Below are 22526 nucleotides of genomic sequence, written 5' to 3' on the forward strand. Positions count from 1 at the left end.
TGAAAGAAGGCTTGGGTCAAATTAATTTAGGTAGGACCCAGAGTATCGATATTTTGGGGTCTCCAGTACCTCTAAACCTCAACATAACCAATCATTTAGCCTATAACCTCAGCAATGCATTACCTCAATAATGTACTAAAGTAATTAATCTGTCTCATTAGTGACTTGGTCACCAGGAAGAATAAAGTCTATAATAAACAAACACACTTCACAATATCCTTAGGCCTTTCTTCATAGTATAAACTTATGTTCTATTAATGTACGCTAAAGACTCTTGCCTTTCTTCTTGCCCTGGTCTTGACCTCTGATGTCATTCTTAGGGAGAATTAGTCAATCAATCAATAAGCAATTATTAAACACTTAAGACATACAAAGTACCAGGTGATGGGGATGAAAAAAACAATACATGAACCATTCCTACTCTCAAGGAACTTAACAGTAGAAATATCTGGAAATATCCTCTAGAGTATCAAGAAATAAAAATGACAAAATATTGATGTAGATGAAGTTAAATAAAGGAGTATGATAAATCTATTTTCAGCCTAAAGGAATCATTTGGCTATATATCCAGCTTGGCTACATCACAAAATTCTTCCAACTTCTCTTCTAGCTTTCTGTTATGTAGAGACAGACTTGAAATGAAGACAGTGAGTCTTCAAGCATAATCTAATATTGGTCTCATTCTATGGGTCAGTTAACAAGCATTAAGTGCCTACAGCTGAGATTCAAATTAGGTCAATGAGAAGTCCATTATCTCAAGTACCACTTAAAGCCACTTTAGGAGGTAATGAGATATAAGTAGACTGACCAATGAAATACCAAAATAACTGGGGTCCCTGGGGGGAGACGGACAAACAGACTGTACAATGGAATAATGATGTGCCTAGATATCCTTAAAACTTTGAACTACTCCCATCCCTTTGCCTGTCAGTCTCTGGTTACCCCATCTTCCCGCCCATAGCAGGTGTTCCAGTACAAGAATCCCTAGTTTCACCTGGCTAGTGGGAATCTCCCTTAAGGAGACACCCCTGCAGTGGGCTGTCTCCCTGGGAGGCAGGGGAGGACTCTGGACTATCTCTTAAGGAGCTGTAGTATCGCTTAGGATTGAGTGGCAGTCTCCTTCAAGGAGCTGCTGAGGGTGGGCAAGCTGTGTCTTCCTTAAGGGACAGAGCAGCCTGCTTGTGTATTATGTTACCTGAAATAAATGCCTCTACTCCATTTGGAGACAACCTGAGTGAATTCTTTTGGGATGACCCCACCACACATATACCACATACCTCAACATTTTGGGGTGCCCCTGAACCTTAACACTCACTATGTGTCTGAAGTGGATAGAGTGCCTGGTTTGGTGTTAGGAAGATTCATCTTCCTGAGTTCAAATCTGACCTCAGACACTTACTAATTGTGTGACCCTGGGCAAGTCACTTGACTCTGCCTCAATTTCTTCATCTGTAAGATGAATTGGAGAGGGAAATGGCAAATGCCTTTGCCAAGAAAACCCCAAATGGGGTCACAAAGACTCGGGCCAACCAAGAAACAACAAAAATAATCTAAGCAGGAACTAAATAAGCAATAGGCAGGGTTTAGCCCTTAGGTCATAGTCTGCCAACCACTGCTCTACGCTGTTACAATCTTTTCAGGTACAGACTTGGAGACATCAGTACGGAGAAAGCAAGAGTGAAGGAAATTGCCAAGGAGATAAGAAATGGTTAGTGACATATGAATAGACCCAAGCTATCTTCAGCTAAAAGAAGAGATAGCATTTTGTCAAAGAAGTGATCAACAGTGTCAGAAGGGGGGGGGGGGGGGGGAGGGGAACAACTATAAGATCTGGCAATTAGGAAGTCCAGTGGTGATCTTTGAAAGAACAATTTTAGTTGTGTAGTGGGGGCAGAAACTCTATTGCAAGGGGTCAAGAGAATAGAGTGAGTGCATGGCGAGGAAAAGGAGACATGAGACTTTTTATTTTTCAGTAGATAGATGAGCTAGAAGGGAAAAATGTGAAAGCTGTTTTAGTAGTGGAAAGACTTCAGGATGTGGAAAGAGAAAATAGAGAAAAGAAATTAAGATATATGAGAAAAAGGATGATTGTTGGAGTAAAATCCTGGAGAATGTGGAAAAGCAGTTTGAAATAACACCAGAAATTATGAATCAAGGGCAAAGAGAGAAGGATTAGGAGATGAAGATCAAGGAAGTCATATTTTTAAAGAATACAATCGTTTTTAAGTAGATGGCTGCCACCTACATTCCCCTAGGGAAGACGTAGTACTGTGCTTCCCCGATAATAAGACACTGTCATTAATTTTTTTGGACAGAAAAACACCAGAGGGCTTATTTTCAGGGGAGGGCTTATTTTAATGAACATTGACAGCAATTTTAATAAACAGGTAAATGTGAACAAAAAATGTACCTTTATTCAATAAGCAAATCACTGGGGAAGAACAGGATGACTCGCTCACTGCTGCAGCTCGGATCGAGGTGTGTGTTTCATGGGGGGGAGGGTAGCAATCTCAATAGGGCTTATTTTCGGGGGAGGGCTTATTTTAGAGGAATCTTACACAGTAAGGGGAGGGCTTATTTTCAGAATAGGTCTTATTATCGGGGAAACACGGTAGTTAAAATAGGTTTTGCAAAATCTTAGGGGTGATTTGAAAGCATCTGTAACAAGCAGCCCAAGTCTGGTTGGATTTGAAATTAGAGCACCTGAATTTCATTCCTGAATCTGCCTATCCTGAATCACCTGTGTGACCTTGGTAAGGTCACGTGACTTCTTTACCTGATCTATAAAATGAAAGGGTTGGAGCAGGTGATCTCTAAAGTCCTCTTCAAATCGAAATCTTCTATCACAAGTATTTAAAGATAGCTATCATAACACTCCATGCGTATTCTCCAGGTTAAACATTCTTGGTTCATTCAACAGATTTTCATATGGCAGAGACTTAAGGTCCAACACCTTACTTGATTAAAACAGTTTATACTAGAATAAGACAGTTCTTGACCTCAGTTTCCTCGTTTATAAAATGGGAATAATAATAGGAACTACTAGGGTTGTTGTACCAATGAAATGAGATAGCCTATGTAGGGCATTTTGCAAATCTTAAACTGCTATGTTAATGACACTAATAAGACAACTATATTATCTATTACTCCATAGGTAAACAAAGGTAAGTGACTTGTCCAAAGTCACACAGCCACTAAGTATGTGTTACACATGGGTCTTCCTGACTCCAGGCTCAGCATTCTATCCACTTCATCATCTACCTACCAGAAATCTCATTATCTAGAAGTGGGCAGGGATGATAATTGTGGGGACTAAGGCAAGAACACAGCTTTGGTACAAGGAAGAACATATGCCACAAGAACTATACAAAGTGCTGTTGGACAAGAATAAATGATTCCAATGCTCAGATGACCATATTTTTCAAAATACAAGAAAGGATTGAAATGGAAATTGTATTTTTAATAAAATGCATAAGGATTAGAAACAGACAATGTTATTATTAAGGAACCTTACAGAATATTTGTATATGAATAATATAAATAGCAAATAAATGAGCATGTCAATAATATGTGAATTAAGGGGCCTTAGAAAATATTTGTCCAGCCTGGGTTCTTTAATACATGAGAAACTGAGATTTATCCTAACATTTAGTATTTTATTTTACAGCAAGAACTGCGTCATACAATCTGAGAATTGGAGAGGATCTTGGTTTCCATCCAGTCCAACCCACACTTGAAAGGAACCCCTGTCCCCCTCTTCCTCTTCCACCTCCCACTGTACCACTGTACTATACCTGTCATCTATACTCTAAAGTCCTCCATGGAGGAGGAACCCATTGCTTCTCAGAGCAGGTCACTCCTATTTTGGACAGCTCTAATGGTTAGAAAGCCTAAATTTACCTCTTTGCAACTTTCATTGATTGTTCCTGTTTCTGCCCTTTGGTTCTGGACAAAAGAAAAGGCTGATGCATATTTTATGGTTACTATAATAATATCCTGCCAGCAGACTAATGTCTCATGATAATAACTGATATTTAGAAAGCACTTTCAATTTTATATGTTACTTATGTGCCTTAAGGTGATCCTGTGGACCAGAGATACATTATTATTCCCATTTTACAGATGAGGAAACTGGGCTCAGAGAGGCTAAGTGGCTTGTCCATGATCATACTTCTAGTAAGTGTCAAATACAGTATCTGAATGTAAATCTTCTAAAGCACAAGCCCAATACTCTATCGACTAAGCCCTGATGAGAAGGAAAATGTCAATTTTTACGAAGCATGTTTCTCATTTAAAAAGGAAAATCTCCAAATTTTTTCCTCAATTTTTCTTCAGTGAAATTATTTCCTCTGTTAGTCATTAATATGGTTAAGTGCAACAAAATATCAAGTTCTAAGAAATATCAAATTATTGGCCTTTTATCTTTAAACAAAGTATTTTCATATTCAGAGTAGACAGATCAACTGGAATTACTCAATTGAAAATCTCAAAATGTTGAATTAATGTTTTTAATAAAAGAGTGGAAACACTCAATGGTATATTTGAATAGCTGTTCTATGTTATGAATTTAATATGTCTTTCCACATTTCTCTTCGGAACCAGAGTACATGTTAGTTTCCATTGGTTCTCTCTTACAGTATACGAAGGTGTACCAAATAGTTGGAAATGAGTTTTTACAAAAATATCTCTCTTGTCTTTGCAAAATAGCCTGACCTGTTTCTCAAGGATTCTGATCACTAATAAGTAACAAGTGTAATTTTTACCCCTATTGAGTTTGCTTATTACCTGAATAAATGAATTTATTTCATTTTGGAGACTGGGTTTAATTCCAGCCTTGCTCTTTAGTTACCTGGGTGATTTCAGGTAAGTCTCTTCCCTGATCTAGGTCTCACTTTCCTCCTATACAACATGATAGATTTGGGGTGGATAACATCTGATTCTATATACTGTGAGCCTAAAAAGTCAATTTACTCACTTCAGAATCAGAGACCTAGAATTCATTGCATACAGCTCAGCAATTTAACTTAATGTCAACACAAACCAAAGCAAATTAAGCCTCATCTGGAACCAAAGGGTTTTTCTTCTATTAAAAAAAAAACCCCAACAAAATAAAACCTCCCTTCCAGAAAGGAAGGATATCTTTAAAGAGGTCATTATTCTTCCTACATAGGAGTACTTTGCCTTCATATAAAGTAGGTGATTAAACCATAACTATTAAATAATAACACCAAGCTTTTCCCTTTGGTAAATCATTATTCATTCACAGTAGCCAATTTTTTTTTTTTTGCAGGGCATTGGAGTTAAGTGACTTGCCCAAGGTCACATGGCTAGCTTTTCTGTTAAGTGTCTGAGGCCGGATTTGAACTCAGGTCCTCCTGACTCCAGGGCCAGTGCTCTATTCACTGCACCACCTAGCTGCCCCCTAGCCAATTCTTTCTTAACTGATTACCTCCTCCACAGGTTGCTGAACAAGGGAAGAAATCAGTCTCTCTCCACCGGTGAATGATGGGCTGATAAAAGATGAACTGGACAGTACTATCAGCAGCTCCAGCATTGTGGACCTGAAAGAGACAAAATGACAGTGGCAGAAGTATTAGAAGGGTGGGGGTAAGGAGGGGGAAATTAGCAAAAAATAAACACACTGAAATCTTGTATTCTCTACATTTCTCAGTCAGCTGTGAGGCTACTGTTGAAAATTATCTATGAAAATCTTCTTTCCATATTCTGTAGAGAATCTGGGGTTGCTGATGGCATCTTTTAAAGTAAAATATAAAAATATGTTCCATTCTCTTGGAATCTGATTTTTTTTAAATTTTGGATATCTTGAAAAATCAATCCCTAAGCATGTTAAATATTGTGTATTAGGCAGCTAGGTGACATAGTAGATAGAGTACTGGACCTGGACCTGGGAAGATCTGAGTTTAAATCTAGCCTCAGACACTTACTAGCTATGTGACCCTGGGCAAATGACTTAATTGCTGTTTGCCTCTGTTTGCTCATCTGCAAAATGGGAATAATAATAGCCTTTACCTTTCAGGGTTATGAGGATCAAAAAGGATAACATTTGTAAAGTGCTTAGCACATTATCTGGTGTATAGCAGACATTTAATAAATATATGTTTCTTCCCCCCTCTTTCTCTCCTTCCCTCCCTTCTTCCCTTCCTTCCTTTGGAGCATGGATTTCTTCTCTATGTATTTGGTCATATTCAGGTATTCTTTCTGGCCTCAACTTTCAAATTGTCACTTCCACTTCCTTACATAGCATGTTGGGTACTGAGGTAAAGTTCAATTATGGTGATTCCAAAATTATCAGAGATGTGAGTTAGATGGACATCCAAACACTGGCTAGAACTGCTTCCTTTCATTTTTGTTTGTTGTCCTATGTCCAGTTTAATCCATAAATGCTCTCCAGATGATGTGGCTTATCTGGCTCTCAACCCAAACATTTTGCAGGCTCTTGTCCCCTTCAATGCTGTTTGCTGCTTTGGAGAGTTCATGGGGTCAGTAAATTATCAAAGACTAAGCACTAGTGACATAATACTTATTTTCTCTGTGGCCAGAACAGCACTAAACATGGGGGATAACATGAGATGTATCCCTACTCTTAGCATTAAAAGCTGAGAATACCCACAAACATCAACTACAAAAGGGGGAAATAAGAGGACAAAATCAGGACAAAAAAAGGAGGGACCCTCCTCCCCCCAATTAAAGAAGATGAAACATAGATGTGTTTTCTAGAAATTGGAAAGAAAAATGGAAAATCCCTCAGAAAATAATCTAAAAGAAAATATGGAAGGGGAGAATTTGGAGGCGATGTCCAAGTCCATAAGAATTTTGTTCTACTGAGGCATAGGGTATTGTTTTTTATTGAGAATAAACAATGATGTAAATTCTTTATTAAAAAATTACAGCTGTGGAAATATAGGGTTCTCAAGAATGAGGAATCCTTTTTTACAGAATGATATCAGTCAATCTTGTGAGTTAGAAATAAAATATCTAATTGCTTGCTTTGGGAAATTGTGTTAATCACATGTTATAAAAAGGATCATTTTTAGCTCACAAAAGCCTATAGCTCCTTAGGGATATGAGTGACTATCATTCTGAGTGCTATTTGATGATGGCTCTAATTTGCACAAATAGGCTGCTATGAGACATTATAATTTTAAAGAATTTATAGTAAAAAACGAAATAGAAAAGGAGAGGTTGTGGAGTTTTCATACCAACAATATAGAGGATGTAAGAGCAGTCTTCCTGAGAGAAGCCTTGTCTTAAGGCAATTGTTTTATTTTCCAGTTTATTGGTCTAAGAAGAGAAAAAAATGGTGCTGAGGTGGTTTCTTCCCATGATTCCCTGGGAGTTGCTTTACACCCCAAGAATTGAGAATGTGTCAGTGAGCACCTATAGGATGAAACAATTGTTCTAGAGGAATTTTTTTTTAAAATTTTTTGCTTTTTGGAGGGGGAAGGGCAGAGCAATTGGGGTTAAGTGACTTGCCCAAGGTCACATGGCTAGGAAGCATTAAGTGTCTGAGGTCAAATTTGAACTCAGGTCCTCCTGACTCCAGGACTGGTGCTCTATTCACTTTGCCACCTAGCCACCCCTAGAGGAATATTTTTTTAAATGCTAGCTAAATACAAAAAAATATACACTGACCAAAAAATGTTGATGTTGTATATGTGTTAGTATGGACAGAAAGGATTCAATAAACAAAGTGTTTTGGGTTTTTTTGCTTTAGTCTTGTGAATTCTCAAGTATTCAAATGGGACTGTGATCTCATCAATTTGGGTGTTCTGTCCAGTGAAGCAGCTTATAACCCAACCAGGCCTGTCTATCCTATGTTCCTCTTGTCAGCAGCCTCAAATAAGTTTGCCACAGGGGGTCAATCCAACATGCTGGGGGCCTGCCTTACTTTCACTTAACACCAGGAGTGGGATTCCAGGGGAGCGCTCAGTCTGTCTACACATCATCCCATGCTCTGATGAGATCTTTTCTTCTTGTTTTCCTTTAAAGTCCCTTATTTTTCACATTGGAGCCTGCTAACACCCAACATGTGCCATTGTCCTCTGTGTGATATTTATTTTAAATTCTTTGGACACTGTTAACGTTCCTTGACTCGCAGCAATACAGTGAGTTGAAAATAGTTTTTTTAAATTATTAGGCAGTATAGTGAACTGACCCTGCATAAATATTTAAGGGAATATGGTAGATGACAAGTGAGATTATCTTGGTATTTCTTTATGCCAGTTCAGTTTGTGGACTATAAAAAACAAAGCATGAAGGATGATCTGCATGATCTGCATGATCCTAAAGTTAGATCTTTAAAGACGGTGATCCTTAGGGAGGAAAAGGACTAGATTCCTAGCAAAGGACAAAAAAAGGGAGAGGGAAGTATTAATTGGTTAATTTGTTGAATTCAATTATTAAATGCAAAGATAGGGATAAAGATGGCAGCCCTATTGGTATAGGGAATTCCTGGGACTGGAATCCAATGCCATCTACCTATGTAGGCCAGAATCCTCTCTGCGACTCAAAATCTTAGTGAGTTGCTTAAGCAAAGAGAAGTTTAGATTTGCCATTGTTATGTGGCCAGCATGCTGCACTCAGGTCTTCCTAGCTCTGAGGACAGCTCTCAGTTCCCTCTGTTATGCTTCCTTTCACATCAGAAGAATTACTGATTAATGGATTGATGTCACCTGGAGGGCAGGAGTGGGCATGCTCTCTGTTCTTCAATGTTTTTATCATTGACAAGGATGAAAGCAGAGAAGGCATACTTATAAACATGCAGATGATACAAGACTGGGAGAGATAGCCAACACATTGCATGACAGTCAGGATCCAAAAACATCTCCAGAGGCTAGGTCAATGGGCCAACTCTAAGAAGATGAAATTTAAGGAGGATGAACAGCAAGTCTAGAGGCAACCAAAGAGCTGTTCAAAATCTGTCTTGGTGCCATCATGCTCTTCAGGGCTACACCCTTCCCTATCCTTACTCACCCACACTTCATTTTCTTCATAATGTTTAGGAATACAGAGGAATCAGACAATACAAGTTATCTACCCACTCCACCTCCTCTGTAGCTTTCCCCCTACTTCCAAACATATGTACCCCTGCGAAACTCCACCCTACAGAAAGAAATAAGAGTCTAACCAGCCAGGAAAAGTTATTGGATATTTTGGTTTGGTGGACTTCAAATGTGCTTGCCTTAAAAAAAGGATCAGCGGTTTAAACATGCCCCTATTCACATTTTTTGTTTTGACCAAGTTCATGTGGATATGCTGGGGGTTTTGCTATCATCAGAACTTCTAAGGTATTTTGGTGACATATTAGCACTTCAGCTTTACAAGCAAAAAATACTCAACATCAGGTCCAGTCCTGAAGTGTCTGTTGAGAGTTACAGTCTGACACTTTTTAAAGAGTAAAACACATCTGGTAAATGTAATTTTGACCTTATGTTAATAAGAAAAAGAAAGCTCTGAACAAGCTTTACTTTCTTGGGACCGCAGTTTTTTAATGTGTTGTTGGATGTAATGTACTTTACATGGCACTTTAATGTAATGATACTTTACATGGAAATTAAATGAATTTGTAAAGAAATTGGCTACATTTCATAGTACATATGTGAAGGGTAGCTACTATAAAATATCAATGGGAACATGGTGTATATATGGGACAGGAAAGGAGAGGGGAAAGCTGTGGCAATTAATATTCACATGAAATAAAACAACATTTAAGAGCAAAGATATTACCCCTACTCTAAGAGTATGCTCAAAAAGAAAAAAAAAGAACTATCTGTTCAGGGATTTTAATGGCTTCATTATTTGTAATTTAAAAAACTGGAAGCAACCAAAACATTCCAGAATGGGAGAATAGATCAATTGTGGTACATTCTAGGAATGCAATATTGCAATGCACCTAAGACCAATAATCAAGGAGGAAAAAAAAAACACATGCCTAGAATGCTATTAAATAATTCAAAACAACAACAACAAAGAAACTGGAGAACAGAGGATTTGCTTTCACCATATCAGAGGAAAAGTGAATGGGAATTGACAAAGACTTTGAGAGAAAATCTGAAAAAAACCTTGACCTTCTGTGTATTGAAATGGTATGTATTTAAAAACAAATAAACACAAAGCCATACTAAATTTATAATAAGTCATTAAAAAAGATTCCCTTTGCAAGGCCTCTCAAATGCATAAAGAGGGAGACATCAATGCCATGGAATCCCCCTTCTCACCTAGGGAAAAGGCAACTTCCAAACCCCAAGGATCTTCCCTCAACCAGTTTTCTTTTCTTCTGGCTGTTGGGATACCAAGAAACTCTTTTGCCCCAGACATGCCTAGCAGGGAGGCTGGGCAGTCAGGAGTCACCCCCTACCTGCCTTGGCTTTACTTCAGTCACTCCTCTGATGAGCTTCTGTGCTAGAGAAGAGGGAGGGCACTGGGGCAATGGAGGGGGTGGGGAAGGGAGAGGATTGGAGAGAAGGCGGCTAAGTACAGTAGTCTCAGAGGTGTAGTTTGCCTTAAGCTTATGTGACTTGGGGCACTACTCTCAAGGGAAAAAGATTTTATTATTGGGGAGTGTGTGGGGGCAATATATACACAATTGTTGGGGAAGAAATCCTTATTTGTGGAGATGTGATTGAGAAACAGGCAAATGTGTTTATTAAAGAACCTTGCAAATTACTGAACCCAATTTTGGGACACAATAATGGTCATCCAAGTGACTACACCCATGAATCTTTTGTGACTAAAAGGCTAAAAAAAAGTTCGTATTTTGGGTTTCTGAAGCAGGTAATTGTAACAAGATATTCCGAGTGGTTCCCTTCCATTAAAAAAAAAAGTGCAATTAACAGAACAAATTAATACTTGTATAAACTCTCTCAGGGTAACTTTGACCCCTTCTTTATGGAGGCAGTTGTCTTTTCTGAAAAGTTCCCTGGCCCTTTCACAACTATGGCTATGGTGTTGCTGGCCTGTATTTGGAGAATCAATTTAATGAAAAAAATAGAATAATCACAGAAATGTTCTCATCTAAGCTGACTTGGCACTCCAGCTGCTAAAAGAGAGTATTTTAGAAGCAGAAAAGTATAGTAGGAAAAGTCTTGGAGTTGGTATAAGAGGACCTGAGTTTAATTCAAGAAATTCGATTCGATTTGATTCAATTCAATTCAAAACACACTTCTTCGATACCTACAATGCCTAAGATGAGAGGTAGTTTGGCATACATAACACAGGGGTTTTTAACCTGGAATCATTGAAAAAAATTTTGAAAAAAAATTGTTGGTAAGTATATTTCAATATATTTGATCACTTTTGTAGTCTTTTTTTTTTTAGTTTATGTATTTAAAAATGTTATTCTGAGAAGGGGTACATAAGTTTTACCAAACTGCCAAAAGTGTCCATGACACAAAAAGGCTTAGGAACTGCTGGGGTAATAGAATTAAAGATAGCCTTGAAGTTAGCAAGACTTGGGTTAAATCCTGCCTCTGAAGTCTGCTAACTGTAGGTTCTCATTCCTCTCCAGTGGGCACTCTGAAATTCCTCTACTGTGCCCTCATTCTTCATTTTTAAGCTTCTCTCCCCTTGCAAAGGCACCTATGTGGTGAATAGAGTGCTGGGCCTGAAGTCAGGAAGATTCATTTTCCTGAGTTCAAATCTGACTTCAGACACTTACTAGCTGTGTGACCCTGGGCAAGTCACTTAAGCCTGTTTGCCTCAGTTTCCTCATCTGTAAAATGAGTTGGAGAAGGAAATGGCAAAACCACTCCAGTATCTTTGCCAAAGAAACCCCAAATGGGGCCATAAAGAGTTGGACACCATTCAAATGACTGAACAACCAGCCTTAGCATTCAAACACTGGAAGTACCCTCTGCCTCTGCAGCATCTTCCTTTGATTTGATGACTCCTCCCAGAACTTCCATTTACAGATATGACATGCCTTATTCCTCTACAGGCTGTACTCAGGACTCCCCTCCACCATTTTTCAGCATCCTTGAATATATTGTCTTTTCCCATAGAATGTAAGTTCATTGAGGGCAGAGACTGTCTTTCTTTTTACTTGTAAGTGTATTCCCAGCACTTAGCACAGAGTAGGCCTTAAAAATGCTTATTGAATCTATCATACAGTTATGGGCAAATCACTTAAAATCTAAGAGTCCCAGGCTACTCTTTAAGACTATAAGATACAAGGGCAGCTAGGTGGCACAGAGAATAGAGTACGTGCCCTGGAGTCAGGAGGACCTGAGTTCAAATTTGACCTCAGACACTTGATATACTAGTCATGTGACTTTGGGCAAGTCACTTAACCCCAATTGCCCTCCAAAAAAAAAGACTATAAGGTATATAGAAGCTGCTGATTTGCCTTAATGGAAGGAGTTTTAACCCTAGAGGCTCACCATATATATGAAATTATAAGTCCAGAACAGCAAAAATGGGGCACAATGCAAGGTCACAAAGTGACCTTCAGCAAATCGCTTACCTTAAGTGACTCGGTTGCCTTAATTGTTAAATGAAGGGTTTGGACTCTAAAGTTCCTTCTAGTGCTAGATCTATGCTTTTTGGGACCCAAGTCACTTACCTTCTCAACCTCAATCTCTTAATTTCTAAAATATGGACAATCATTCTCATCCTACTCACTTTTATACTGGGATGGTCTTTGCACTAGAAATGAGAGAACAACAATGGCTAACAAGGAACTGATATGCAGGAGAAGTAAGGCTAGGTAAGTAAGAGAGCACCTAGTGTTCTTTGATGAATTTGGTAACCTGTTCCAGACTCAGATTGCTGAGCCATTGTCAGTGAGAGTTGTAAGATCACAGAAAACAGGAAAGGAACTACAAGACTTTTTGCTTTGTGGAGGGCAATTGGGGTTAAGTGACTTGCCCAAAATCACACGGCTAGTAAGTGTGTCAAGTGTCTGAGGCTGGATTTGAACTCAGGTCCTCTATTCACTGAGCCACCTGGCCACCCCAGGAACTACAATATTTAAGACAGGCAAACTTTTTTTCCTTGATTTTCAAATAAGAGCAGAGAATAGAGACTGTACAGTAAAGACCAGTGCTCTTGACTTCAAATCCTGAGAAAAGCCTAAAGAAATAGCTAGTGTGTACATTTAGAAAAGAAAGTGGTGATTAATAGAGCCAGGATGGCTTCATCAAGAACAGGTTATGCCAGACTAATCTTATTTCCTGTTTATCATAGGGTTGCTAAACTGACAGATTAGGCAAATGATTTAGAAATAGTCTGCCTGCATTTTGGCAAGCCATTCAATAATGTATCTCATACTATTCTTGAAGAATGGATGTGGATCAGACAAAAATAAATTTGGATGGATTTGGAACTAGTTTGAATGGGTGGATTAAAAAATAATAGCTCATGGCTCCATATCAACTTGGCAGGAGCTCTCCACTGAGGTGCCTCATGGATCTATGTTTGGCCCCATGCTATCAATTCTTTTTTACCAATAACTTGGATAAAAGAAAAGATGGTCATCAGATTTGCGGATGGCACAAAGATTGGAGGGACAGCTAACTCACTGAATGACAACCAGGATCTAAAATGATCTTAACAGGCTTAATCTAATTAGATACAATTCAAAAGGGATAAATATCAAGTCTTAGGCTTAGGTTAAAAAAATAAATATCATAAGTATAGGATTGGGAAGCATGTTTTTACTGCAAGGAATTGCTCCTTTTATAAACGAGCAGTTTGGTTGCTGAATGAGGCAGGAAATGAACTTTTACGTAAAGACAAAGAAGGTAATCTACTTGTGAAGAATGTAAATAATTATCTTTTTCATATGTGAACAGTTTAATTGCTAAAAGAGGCAGGAAAAAGGCTTTTTGGTATGAAAATTTGATAAAATAAATGCCGAAGAAACAGTTTTTCATAAAATGTGAGAAGAGACATAGGCTTGTAGGAGAACTAGATAGATAGAAAACTACCCTTCAGTGGTGGGGGAGGGAGGGTGGGACAGTGGGATCCATTTTTGAGCAAAGAAATGATTGAGGCTACAGGGTATTTTGATCCCTTTCTTAACTCATTTGCATGTAACTGTTTTTAGAGTTTGAGAAAAATCAAACTCAAAGCAGTCATCAAATAATTTTTGAAGATTAACTGAAGAATGTTAGTTTCAAAACTGACAAAAATTAGATTTCATGATTTATATCTCATAAGAGTAAGGTGAATTACTGACCATCAGGAGTCTGTGATCTGAACCTTTAGAAGTAGTGAAGAACCCAGCAAGAGAGGAGGCAAGTACTTGGGAGAAGAGTTAGGAAAAGTCCCTCACAAAGAACCAACCTGAAGAGCCTCTATGAGCTGTTTTGCTGTGATGAGATGCTGCAAACTGACCGGATGGTACAGAATTGTGTTGGGTTTAGAAGTGGCCATGACATGCTCTGATGTGCTTTTCCATGAACTCCTGTGGTTCCCTCTCACCTCTGAAGTACTTTATAACCTGCTCCTCCCCTTGACCTTTCCAGTCTTCTTACATTTTATGCTCCTTGCTCCTTGGACTCCTCTCCTCCCCCCACATTCTGCCTTCCAGTGACATTGGCCCCCTTGCTATTTCTCAAACAAGACAATCCATCACCTATCTCTGGGTATTTTCACTGGCTGTCTCCCATGCTTGGAATTCTCTTTTTCCCCATGTCTGCCTCCTGACTTTCTTCAAGTCTCAACTAAAATTATTCCTTTTACAGGAAGCCTTTCCTGTCTCTCTCAATACTAATACCTCTATTCTGTTGGTTATTACAATTTCTACTGTATATGCCCTGTTTGTACATAGTTGTTTGAATGTTGTCTCCCCTTGTAGCCCGAGCTCCTTGAAAGCAGGAACTGTCTTTTATTTTCTTTGTATTCTCAGCTTTTAGCACTATGCCTAGTACATGGTAGGTACTTAATAAATGCTTATTTACTGACCAACTGAAGGCTTGTCGCTATAATAGTATGACATTTTCCCGGTGACCTTTTAAGGATAACTGTGAGTTAAAAGGACTTGTCTCTCTTTCATTAGTTTGAGAGTAGAGGAAGAGCAGATTTACTAAGTAGGAGAGTAGTGAGGTCCATGAAGGGAGTAGCTAGCAGATTTCCACAGGGCAGATTTGTTTCTTCAGGCTCATAAGGCATCAGACAGAACAGATTTTATTTACATAGTGGACACAGAAGAGCCCACAGAAAGTGAAAAGGCATTTCCTTCTTTTGGTTAAGCTGCCTGTCCCCTCACCCCTAGCCCAGAGATTCGCAGAGTTCTCATAACTCCCAGTGGGCTCCAGTGAAGGGGAAGGTCAAACGAGGTTTGCATCTCCCTGTTGCTCACTAACATATATCTACTCCTGACAGGTGCCCATTACTCCCCTGCCACGATTCTCTGTTCCTGACACACATTGTGGTTGCTTTTCCTTCTCAGAGGAGCAGCTCCAATCCTGGCCTCTTACTTAATCATTACATTTTCGCTGGCAGCTTCCACAGTTTTGTATACAGTCAAATGTATGTTATATTATAGAATTAGCTTTAGAATCCTTGCAATCCTTTCTTTATTCAAGTGTTTATATGACCAGCAGCTAGTGCATTAGTTATTTCTCAACCGTGGTTTTTTTTTTTTCCTTAGTCTGGCTTTCACCTCAACAAATCCCAAATAGGTCCTTCCCTGATTGAACATAATGTATTTTTTCTATGTTGGAGATTGGAGATTGGTAAAAACAATGCCAAATGAATGTGGGTACTGAGTTGAGTTCCAAAACCCTCTCTGTAAAGAGAAGCTTCATAACTTGGAACATCTTTCTCCAAAGAAACATTGTAAAATGTAGTTATAAATTTTCCTTGTTTGAGAATCAAGCACGGGGGAAAAATCATGAAGTGCTAGTCACTGTGCTAAGCATTGTGCAAATATTTTCTCCTGTGATCATCACAACAAACCTGAGAAGTACTTTTGTCTCCATTTTACATTTGAGGAAACTGGGGAAGATCAAGGACAAACTTCTGGTGCAGAGTAACACAACTAGTAAGTGTGTGATGTTGGATTTGAACCTTTGAAGTATTCCTTACTCTAGGCCCAAATCTCTATCAACTGTACCTACCAGCTGCCTCTGAGAATCATGGAGATACAGATAAAGGGCTAAATCTGCTATTTCACTTGTAAAGAAAATTTCACTAACAATGCAGATCAGCACTTTCTAAGACTTAGGGAGTTGCCTAGAGTATTTCTAGGTAAAGGGACTTACCCAAGGTCATACATCTAATATATGTCAGAGGCAGGATTTGAATCTAGGTCTTAACTGGCTCTGAGGCTACTCTGTCTCTAATGTATTCATGTACAATACACATTCTTGGGATTGAATATTGGCAAATATTGACTAATCTTTGATTAAAAAGAGCTCTTTAAGCTATGGTGCTTTAGTAAGCAGTGGATTTGTTCTACTAAAATTGCATCTTTTTCAAGAGGCACTGATTGTATTTGGTACCAAAATCATTTCAGAGTGACTTTCATTCAAATCATAACTTTCACTCAAACAGACCTGTTGCCATGTGCATACAATGAGACAACTGACAGCTCTGAACTTTGGAGGTGAACCGTTAAGTTATAGTCGATGTAGCCCTAAATCCCCAACATGTTGCTACTTGAAACATTGTTTATATGGTTTATATGGACTATCTTGCTGTCTGGAGAAGTGCTTCCCTAGGAACTAGATGAGGGCCTAGTGCAATTTTAAAGAAGTCCAGAAAGGTCAATTTTAGTGCCTTACATAATAAATATTTGTAATGAGGAACCTTCATTTTTATGAGGGGATGGTGGAAGGGGCAATAGATTCGGAGTCAGAAGGACTGAGTTTGAGTCTGGTGGCCATTACTTACTAGCTCTCTGACCGATTACGTCATCTCTCTGGGATGTGAAATCATGCTAATAATCTCTGCACGGCCTCTGTTGGAGATTTACTGAGAAGAAAGGCCTTTGGAAGTTATAAAGCACCAAAAGGGAAGCTAGGTGGCCCAGTGGATAGAGTGCCAGGTCTGGAGTCAGGAAGACTTGAGTTCAAATCCAGCCTTAGACAGTGGTGTGACCCTCTTTGCCTCTGTTTCCTCATCTGTAAAATGAGCTGGAGAAGGAAATGACAAACTACTCCAGTATATTTGACAACCCCACCCCCAAACAAATAAACAAAAAAAAAAACCCAATGCGATCATGAAGAGTTGGGGACATGACAACAAAATAAAAGCACCATATGGGTGTGAACCATTATTATACATATAATATGATTTTCTTTTCTTCTCAAAAAACACTTTGGAAAATATAATTCCAGGTTCAAGATGGAAAGATTGACAAGTGGGTAGACTAATATGTCTATATCACATACAGGAAGGAAGACATGACTTTGCAAAGGAAAATCATTATAATACTTAAGAAATAATATATAGTACTATGAAAGGAACAGGGTGTTCAATTATAAGGCTTTTTTAAAAAAAGAAATCTAGATGGATAATTAATAGCAAAATAGTAATGGGACATTTCAACAATTTTCTGGACAAGATTGGGGGGGAAAGGAATTTTATTAGATATAATTGAATGAAGGACTTTTTTCAAAGAATTCTTGGGGTGGCTAGGTGATGCAATGAACAGAGCACTGGCCCTGGAGTCAGGAGGACCTGAGTTCAAATTCGACCTCAGACACAATACAAAACTATCCACGTGACCTTGGGCAAGTCACTTAACCCCAATTGCCCTACCTTCTCCCCTCCAAAAAGCAAAAAGAAAAATCTAAAAAAAGAAAAAGAATTCTTGGCTCATTTTTGGAACTGGTGAAACAAATTCACAAAATAAACACCTTGAAAATAAAAACTTTTATTTTTGTCTTAGAATAATTTTTGATTTCTCTAATTTCTAATGTTTTCTAATGAAACCTTTATTCATTTACCTGTTTCCTGAAGCTTGAAAGTTATAATGGAAAGTCTCAAAAATAATAGGTTACTCTATGCTCTGAATGAATTACTTGAAATATGTAAGCTTTTCTGAAATAAGTCACAATTCCAGTGTAGCAGGTTGGTAGAACAACAATATGCTAGATTTGGAGTCAGGAAGACCTGACTTCAAATGTGGCCTCAGACTCTTATTAGCTGTGTGATCCTGGGCAATCATTTAACCTTTTACAGTCTTAGTTTACTCATCTCTAAAATGGGAATAAATAACAGTGCCTACCTTACAGGGTTGTTGCGAGGTTCAAATGAAATACACATGAAAAGCAGTTTGTAAACTTTAAGTACTATGTAAATGGTAGTTATTATTATTCCTTAGAAAGGTTCTTCTTAAACATCAGCCTTTACTTTTAGATGAAAAAATGTATGTGTCTTTAGAAGCAAAATGGGAGTCAGAAAGCTTGCTTTTAGTTCTAGCTGTACAAACTTAGACACATCACACTCTGCCTCTGTTTTCATATCTGTCAAATGAGCATATGAATAGTGCCCTGCTTACCTCCCAGGTTTAAAAAGGCTAATTCCTACCTTTAGTCACTTGTTTTCTTTCTACCTTCACTACTCAAAAGCATCATGTTCTCTAAGTTTGAGCCAGTAGAGTGAGTATAAACTTTGGTAGGTTCTACCAAGCTAGAAGGGTTTTAAGTATGCCCCTCATGATTGACTTTGTCTGTCATTCAAGGAGCTAAGTCAAGAAGGCTTTGGATAAAAGGTGAGGAATTTTTTCAGTTACAACTGCTGATGAAGACCAACCAAAGGAGGGGTTGAAATCTGTGTTGGGGAACAGTATACCAATGAAATCATTGATATTTTGATGTACTGAAACATTATTTCAGTATGTCAAGCACCTTGGGAAGTATAGTAACTCTTTCAAGATCCCCAAGAAAGTCTTACTCTGTGTGTATGTATATGTAATGTACATCTATATGCATATATACATATAAGTATGTTTGTCTCTATCCCATCTATCTATCTATCTATCTATCTATCTATCTATCTATCTATCTATCTATCTATCTATCTATATCTGTCTGTCTGTCTATCTATCTATCTACCTACCTATCTACCATCTATGAGAGATAGCCTAGAATATAGATTGAGGGCTGGCAGATGAGACAACTTGAGTTTAAATCTGGCTTCTAACATACACTAGTTGTGCCACTATGGACACATCCCTTAATGTCTCATATTTTCTGGTGCCTTTCTAAGACTATAAAGTACAAAAGAGTTATCGATCTGCATTGGAGAAAAGAGTTTTTCTAGAAGACATTCCATCAAATAATAGGTTCAGATAGACATACACCACACATGGAGTCTATTCTGTATCACTCAGGGGCTTGAATAAGTAAACACACTGCCTAACATTTTAAACTTTGCATGCTATTAATCAAATGTGTAGCTGGATTTGAAGTGGGCATGATTATATTTCTGTTGTTTGAGATCCAGAACTGAAATAACATAGTATCTCCTTGACTAGTTAGAGCATTGGGAATGTCAGGAGTTACCTCTGATGGTTTGTACCAGGACTTTTATGTGGCTGGAATCTGGGCTGGATTAAAGAAAGCTATCATACTGAGTGAGATGGAGGACAGTCCTCTGGAACACCTCTTCAATCCAATCTCATTGCCTATCACATTTTCCTATGAAGTATTCCTACTTCCAGCTGCCATAGGGTCACCAAGCATTAGTTTAAATCAAATGTCCTCTGGCTACAGGTCTCATGATGAAAAATTTATGGAGTCCTGGACACATTACAAGTTTTACAGCTTTACAGCTGAAATCCTTCAGGTTCTTCTGACCTGCTGAAGGGGAAAAAATGTTTTATTTCATTGTGATTCCCAAATGTTCTTTTGGTGTGTGCTTTTTTCCTATAGAATGTGTATGTTGTTTCCAGCAATGTGTTTTATATTACCATGAAGAATAGGGAAGCTCTGATGGGAGGAAACAACTGAGTTTTGTTGCCAACACAATAGAAAACAGAACTTGCCAGTGGGACCATGATGATTTGACCAATGTCCTGGTATCATCAGTTGTTTTCTAAGCTTTGTTGTAGACAGACATCCTCTATGATCCAATCACAGTGAGCACACAAGTGACCTAACTTGCTTGTAAAGTCCTTCCCCTCTGCTCCCCACAATTAAAGATGTGTTGGCTTTTGGAACCCTAAACCCTTCATCATGCTCAGTTTTTCCCAAAGAATGTATGCAAGAGTTTCCCAAAGACCTTAAACATGTCAGATGTTTATTTCTCAATTGTGAAGTTGCCATAAAGTGCAGGATGCAGTTTGCTTAACACCCTAGAATTAAATATTTCCTGGAAGAGAAGATTTTCCAAGACTTCCATATGTTTGTGCATGCTGGTCTCTGTGTGTAGAATGCATAGCTAGACTCATAGAATATGAAAGCTGACAGGGGATCCAGTCTCCCTAATTATTATAGATAAGGAAACTGAGGCCCAGAAAGGGGGAATGATTTGTCCATGGTCACATAGCCAATAAACGGCAGGGGAAGGATCCATGCCAATGCTGCATGATTTCAAATCAAACATTCTTTTCCCTATGTCATCTTACTCCTTCCACATCTCAACCTGTTGAAGTCAAAGCCTGGTTCAGGTGGCATAGGGTCTAAGGGTCTAAGTCAGAAAGTCGTTTTCCCTCCCTATGTTTCTATAATTCTTCATTGAGATCCCTACTCTGCCCTTGTTGCATTTTAATTTGCATCATATTTATTTGCATAGCTACTTATTATAATGGAAGTTCTCTGAGGGCAGGAATGAAGTTCTTTTTCATCTTTCCCAGTTCTTAGCACAATGCTTTGCACAGTCTAGATTCTTAAAAAAAATTGTTTTGAATTGGTTTGAATTTCATGGCCCCATGGAGCAACTTTTCACTGGTTCATTTCATAGTTTTGGATTTAAATCTCTATGATGATGGTTACTTCTCACCTTGACAATAAAATCTGCAGTGAGGGGTCCAGCCATTCTCAATATCTCTTTGTCTGGAAACTTCTGGAAGTCAACACTGGAATTGTCCACGAGGAAGGTACCTGTAGTGCTGAGGCTGTTTTCACCTTTTGTGCCCTGTAGGGTCTTAGTTTCCAGATCTACACAAAGAAAAAAAGGAAAAGGAGAAGTCGATATTTTCTAAATCAGCAAGGACACATAGAAGCCTTTTATCACCTTCTCATCTCCCTCAGCTTCCTCTCTCCTCTGACTGGAGATCTGGAGGGTAGAGCACTAAACTCCATCCAAAGCCTTCCTTTGTAGAGGGCAGAACCTGGATTCCTGCGTTCCATATTAACTTCTGTTTGGTTTCTACTCCATGGAACAAAATGTCCCAAGGCGACCCCATCCTGGGTACCCCCTGTTTTCTTGTCCACTTCTTTCCAGATTCTTTCTGTGTATTGTCCTTCTCAATTAGACTGTAAGCTCCTTGAAGAGAGGGACTGTTTTTTTTATTTGTATCCCCAGCTTTTGGCACAGTGCCTGGCACACAGTAGGTGCTTAATGCATGTGTGTTGAGTTGAATACAAGCCAAACCCACAGGTAAAAACAAAAGCAGAAGAAAAGGGTATTCAAATGACTGATAAGAATGAATTTTATCTTATATTTATTTACCTGTGAAAAGCATAAAGTCAATAGTGAATTATTTGGGGGGTGTTAAATTTCACATGATTATAAGTTCTTTTAATTCCCAGTGCCATGTATGTTATGTCCTTGCTCAATACATATTTGTTGAATTGGAACAAACAGAATTGGATGGACTCAAAAATCCTCAGCCTAGCATCCAAGGCTCCCAAGTGGCTTCTTCTCCCATATCTGTTTAACTTCATTTCTGTAGACCTTCCAAATCCACCCCCCTTTCCTCTAACCACACTAGTCTCCTTCTGGCTCTTATCCCTGTCTCAAAGTCTCCTTTCCACATGCCTTTCAGCTATTCCCTTGACCTGGAATGACCTCTTGTCTACCAATCCATGGCTACTCATGATCTTTATTATAGCCCGTAAATAATTGTGCCATACACAGATCACTCAAATATATACATCGTTTCTAGGTGGTGCCATGGTGCACAGAGTGCTGGACCTGGAGTCAGGAAGACTCCTCTTCTTGAGTTCAAATCCAGCCTCAGACACTTTCAAGTTGTGTAACCCTGGGCAAGTCACTTACCTCTGTTTACCTCAGATCCTCCAATTATAAAATGATCTGGAGAAGGAAATGCTAACCACTCCAGTATATTTGCCAAGAAAACCCCAAATGCGGTCACAAAGTCAGACATGACTGAAAAAATTACTGAACAACAACAACAACAACAAAAAACGGTTTGCTGGTACCCATTTTCTAGTTGCTTTTATCATTTAGATGCTTAATCTTTGTGTGTCTTTTCTCTCCATATAAGCTGTGAGACCTTTAGGGGCAAGACTATTTACAGTTATCTCATTACTTTCACAGCTTGAGATTCACTGTCTTTAAGTATTTGATAGTATAGTAATACATAATATAGTATAGTAAAGTATAGTAATTTCTGGGTCCATACTATCAACTCTAGGACAAAATTACTT

The 22526-nt window shown here is 38.6% G+C and overlaps 1 protein-coding gene across 4 annotated transcripts in view; it reads right to left on the reverse strand.

The window, feature by feature from the left end:
* ADAMTSL1 (ADAMTS like 1) overlaps nucleotides 1-22526 on the reverse strand; it is a 1086428-nt gene that overhangs the window by 221517 nt on the left and 842385 nt on the right. For all 4 annotated transcript variants that reach the window (XM_069090660.1, XM_069090659.1, XM_069090661.1 and 1 more), the window contains 2 exons: nucleotides 20914-21071; nucleotides 5450-5561 (listed from right to left, as the gene is read on the reverse strand). In XM_069090660.1, coding sequence (XP_068946761.1) covers nucleotides 5450-5561; nucleotides 20914-21071 — 270 coding nt within the window. The remainder of the gene's footprint in view (nucleotides 1-5449; nucleotides 5562-20913; nucleotides 21072-22526) is intronic.

This window comes from Petaurus breviceps, unplaced genomic scaffold (assembly GCF_028583685.1).
Source record: "Petaurus breviceps papuanus isolate PSGF00001 unplaced genomic scaffold, PetGlider_PUasm1.0 187, whole genome shotgun sequence".
Lineage (NCBI taxonomy): Eukaryota > Metazoa > Chordata > Mammalia > Diprotodontia > Petauridae > Petaurus > Petaurus breviceps.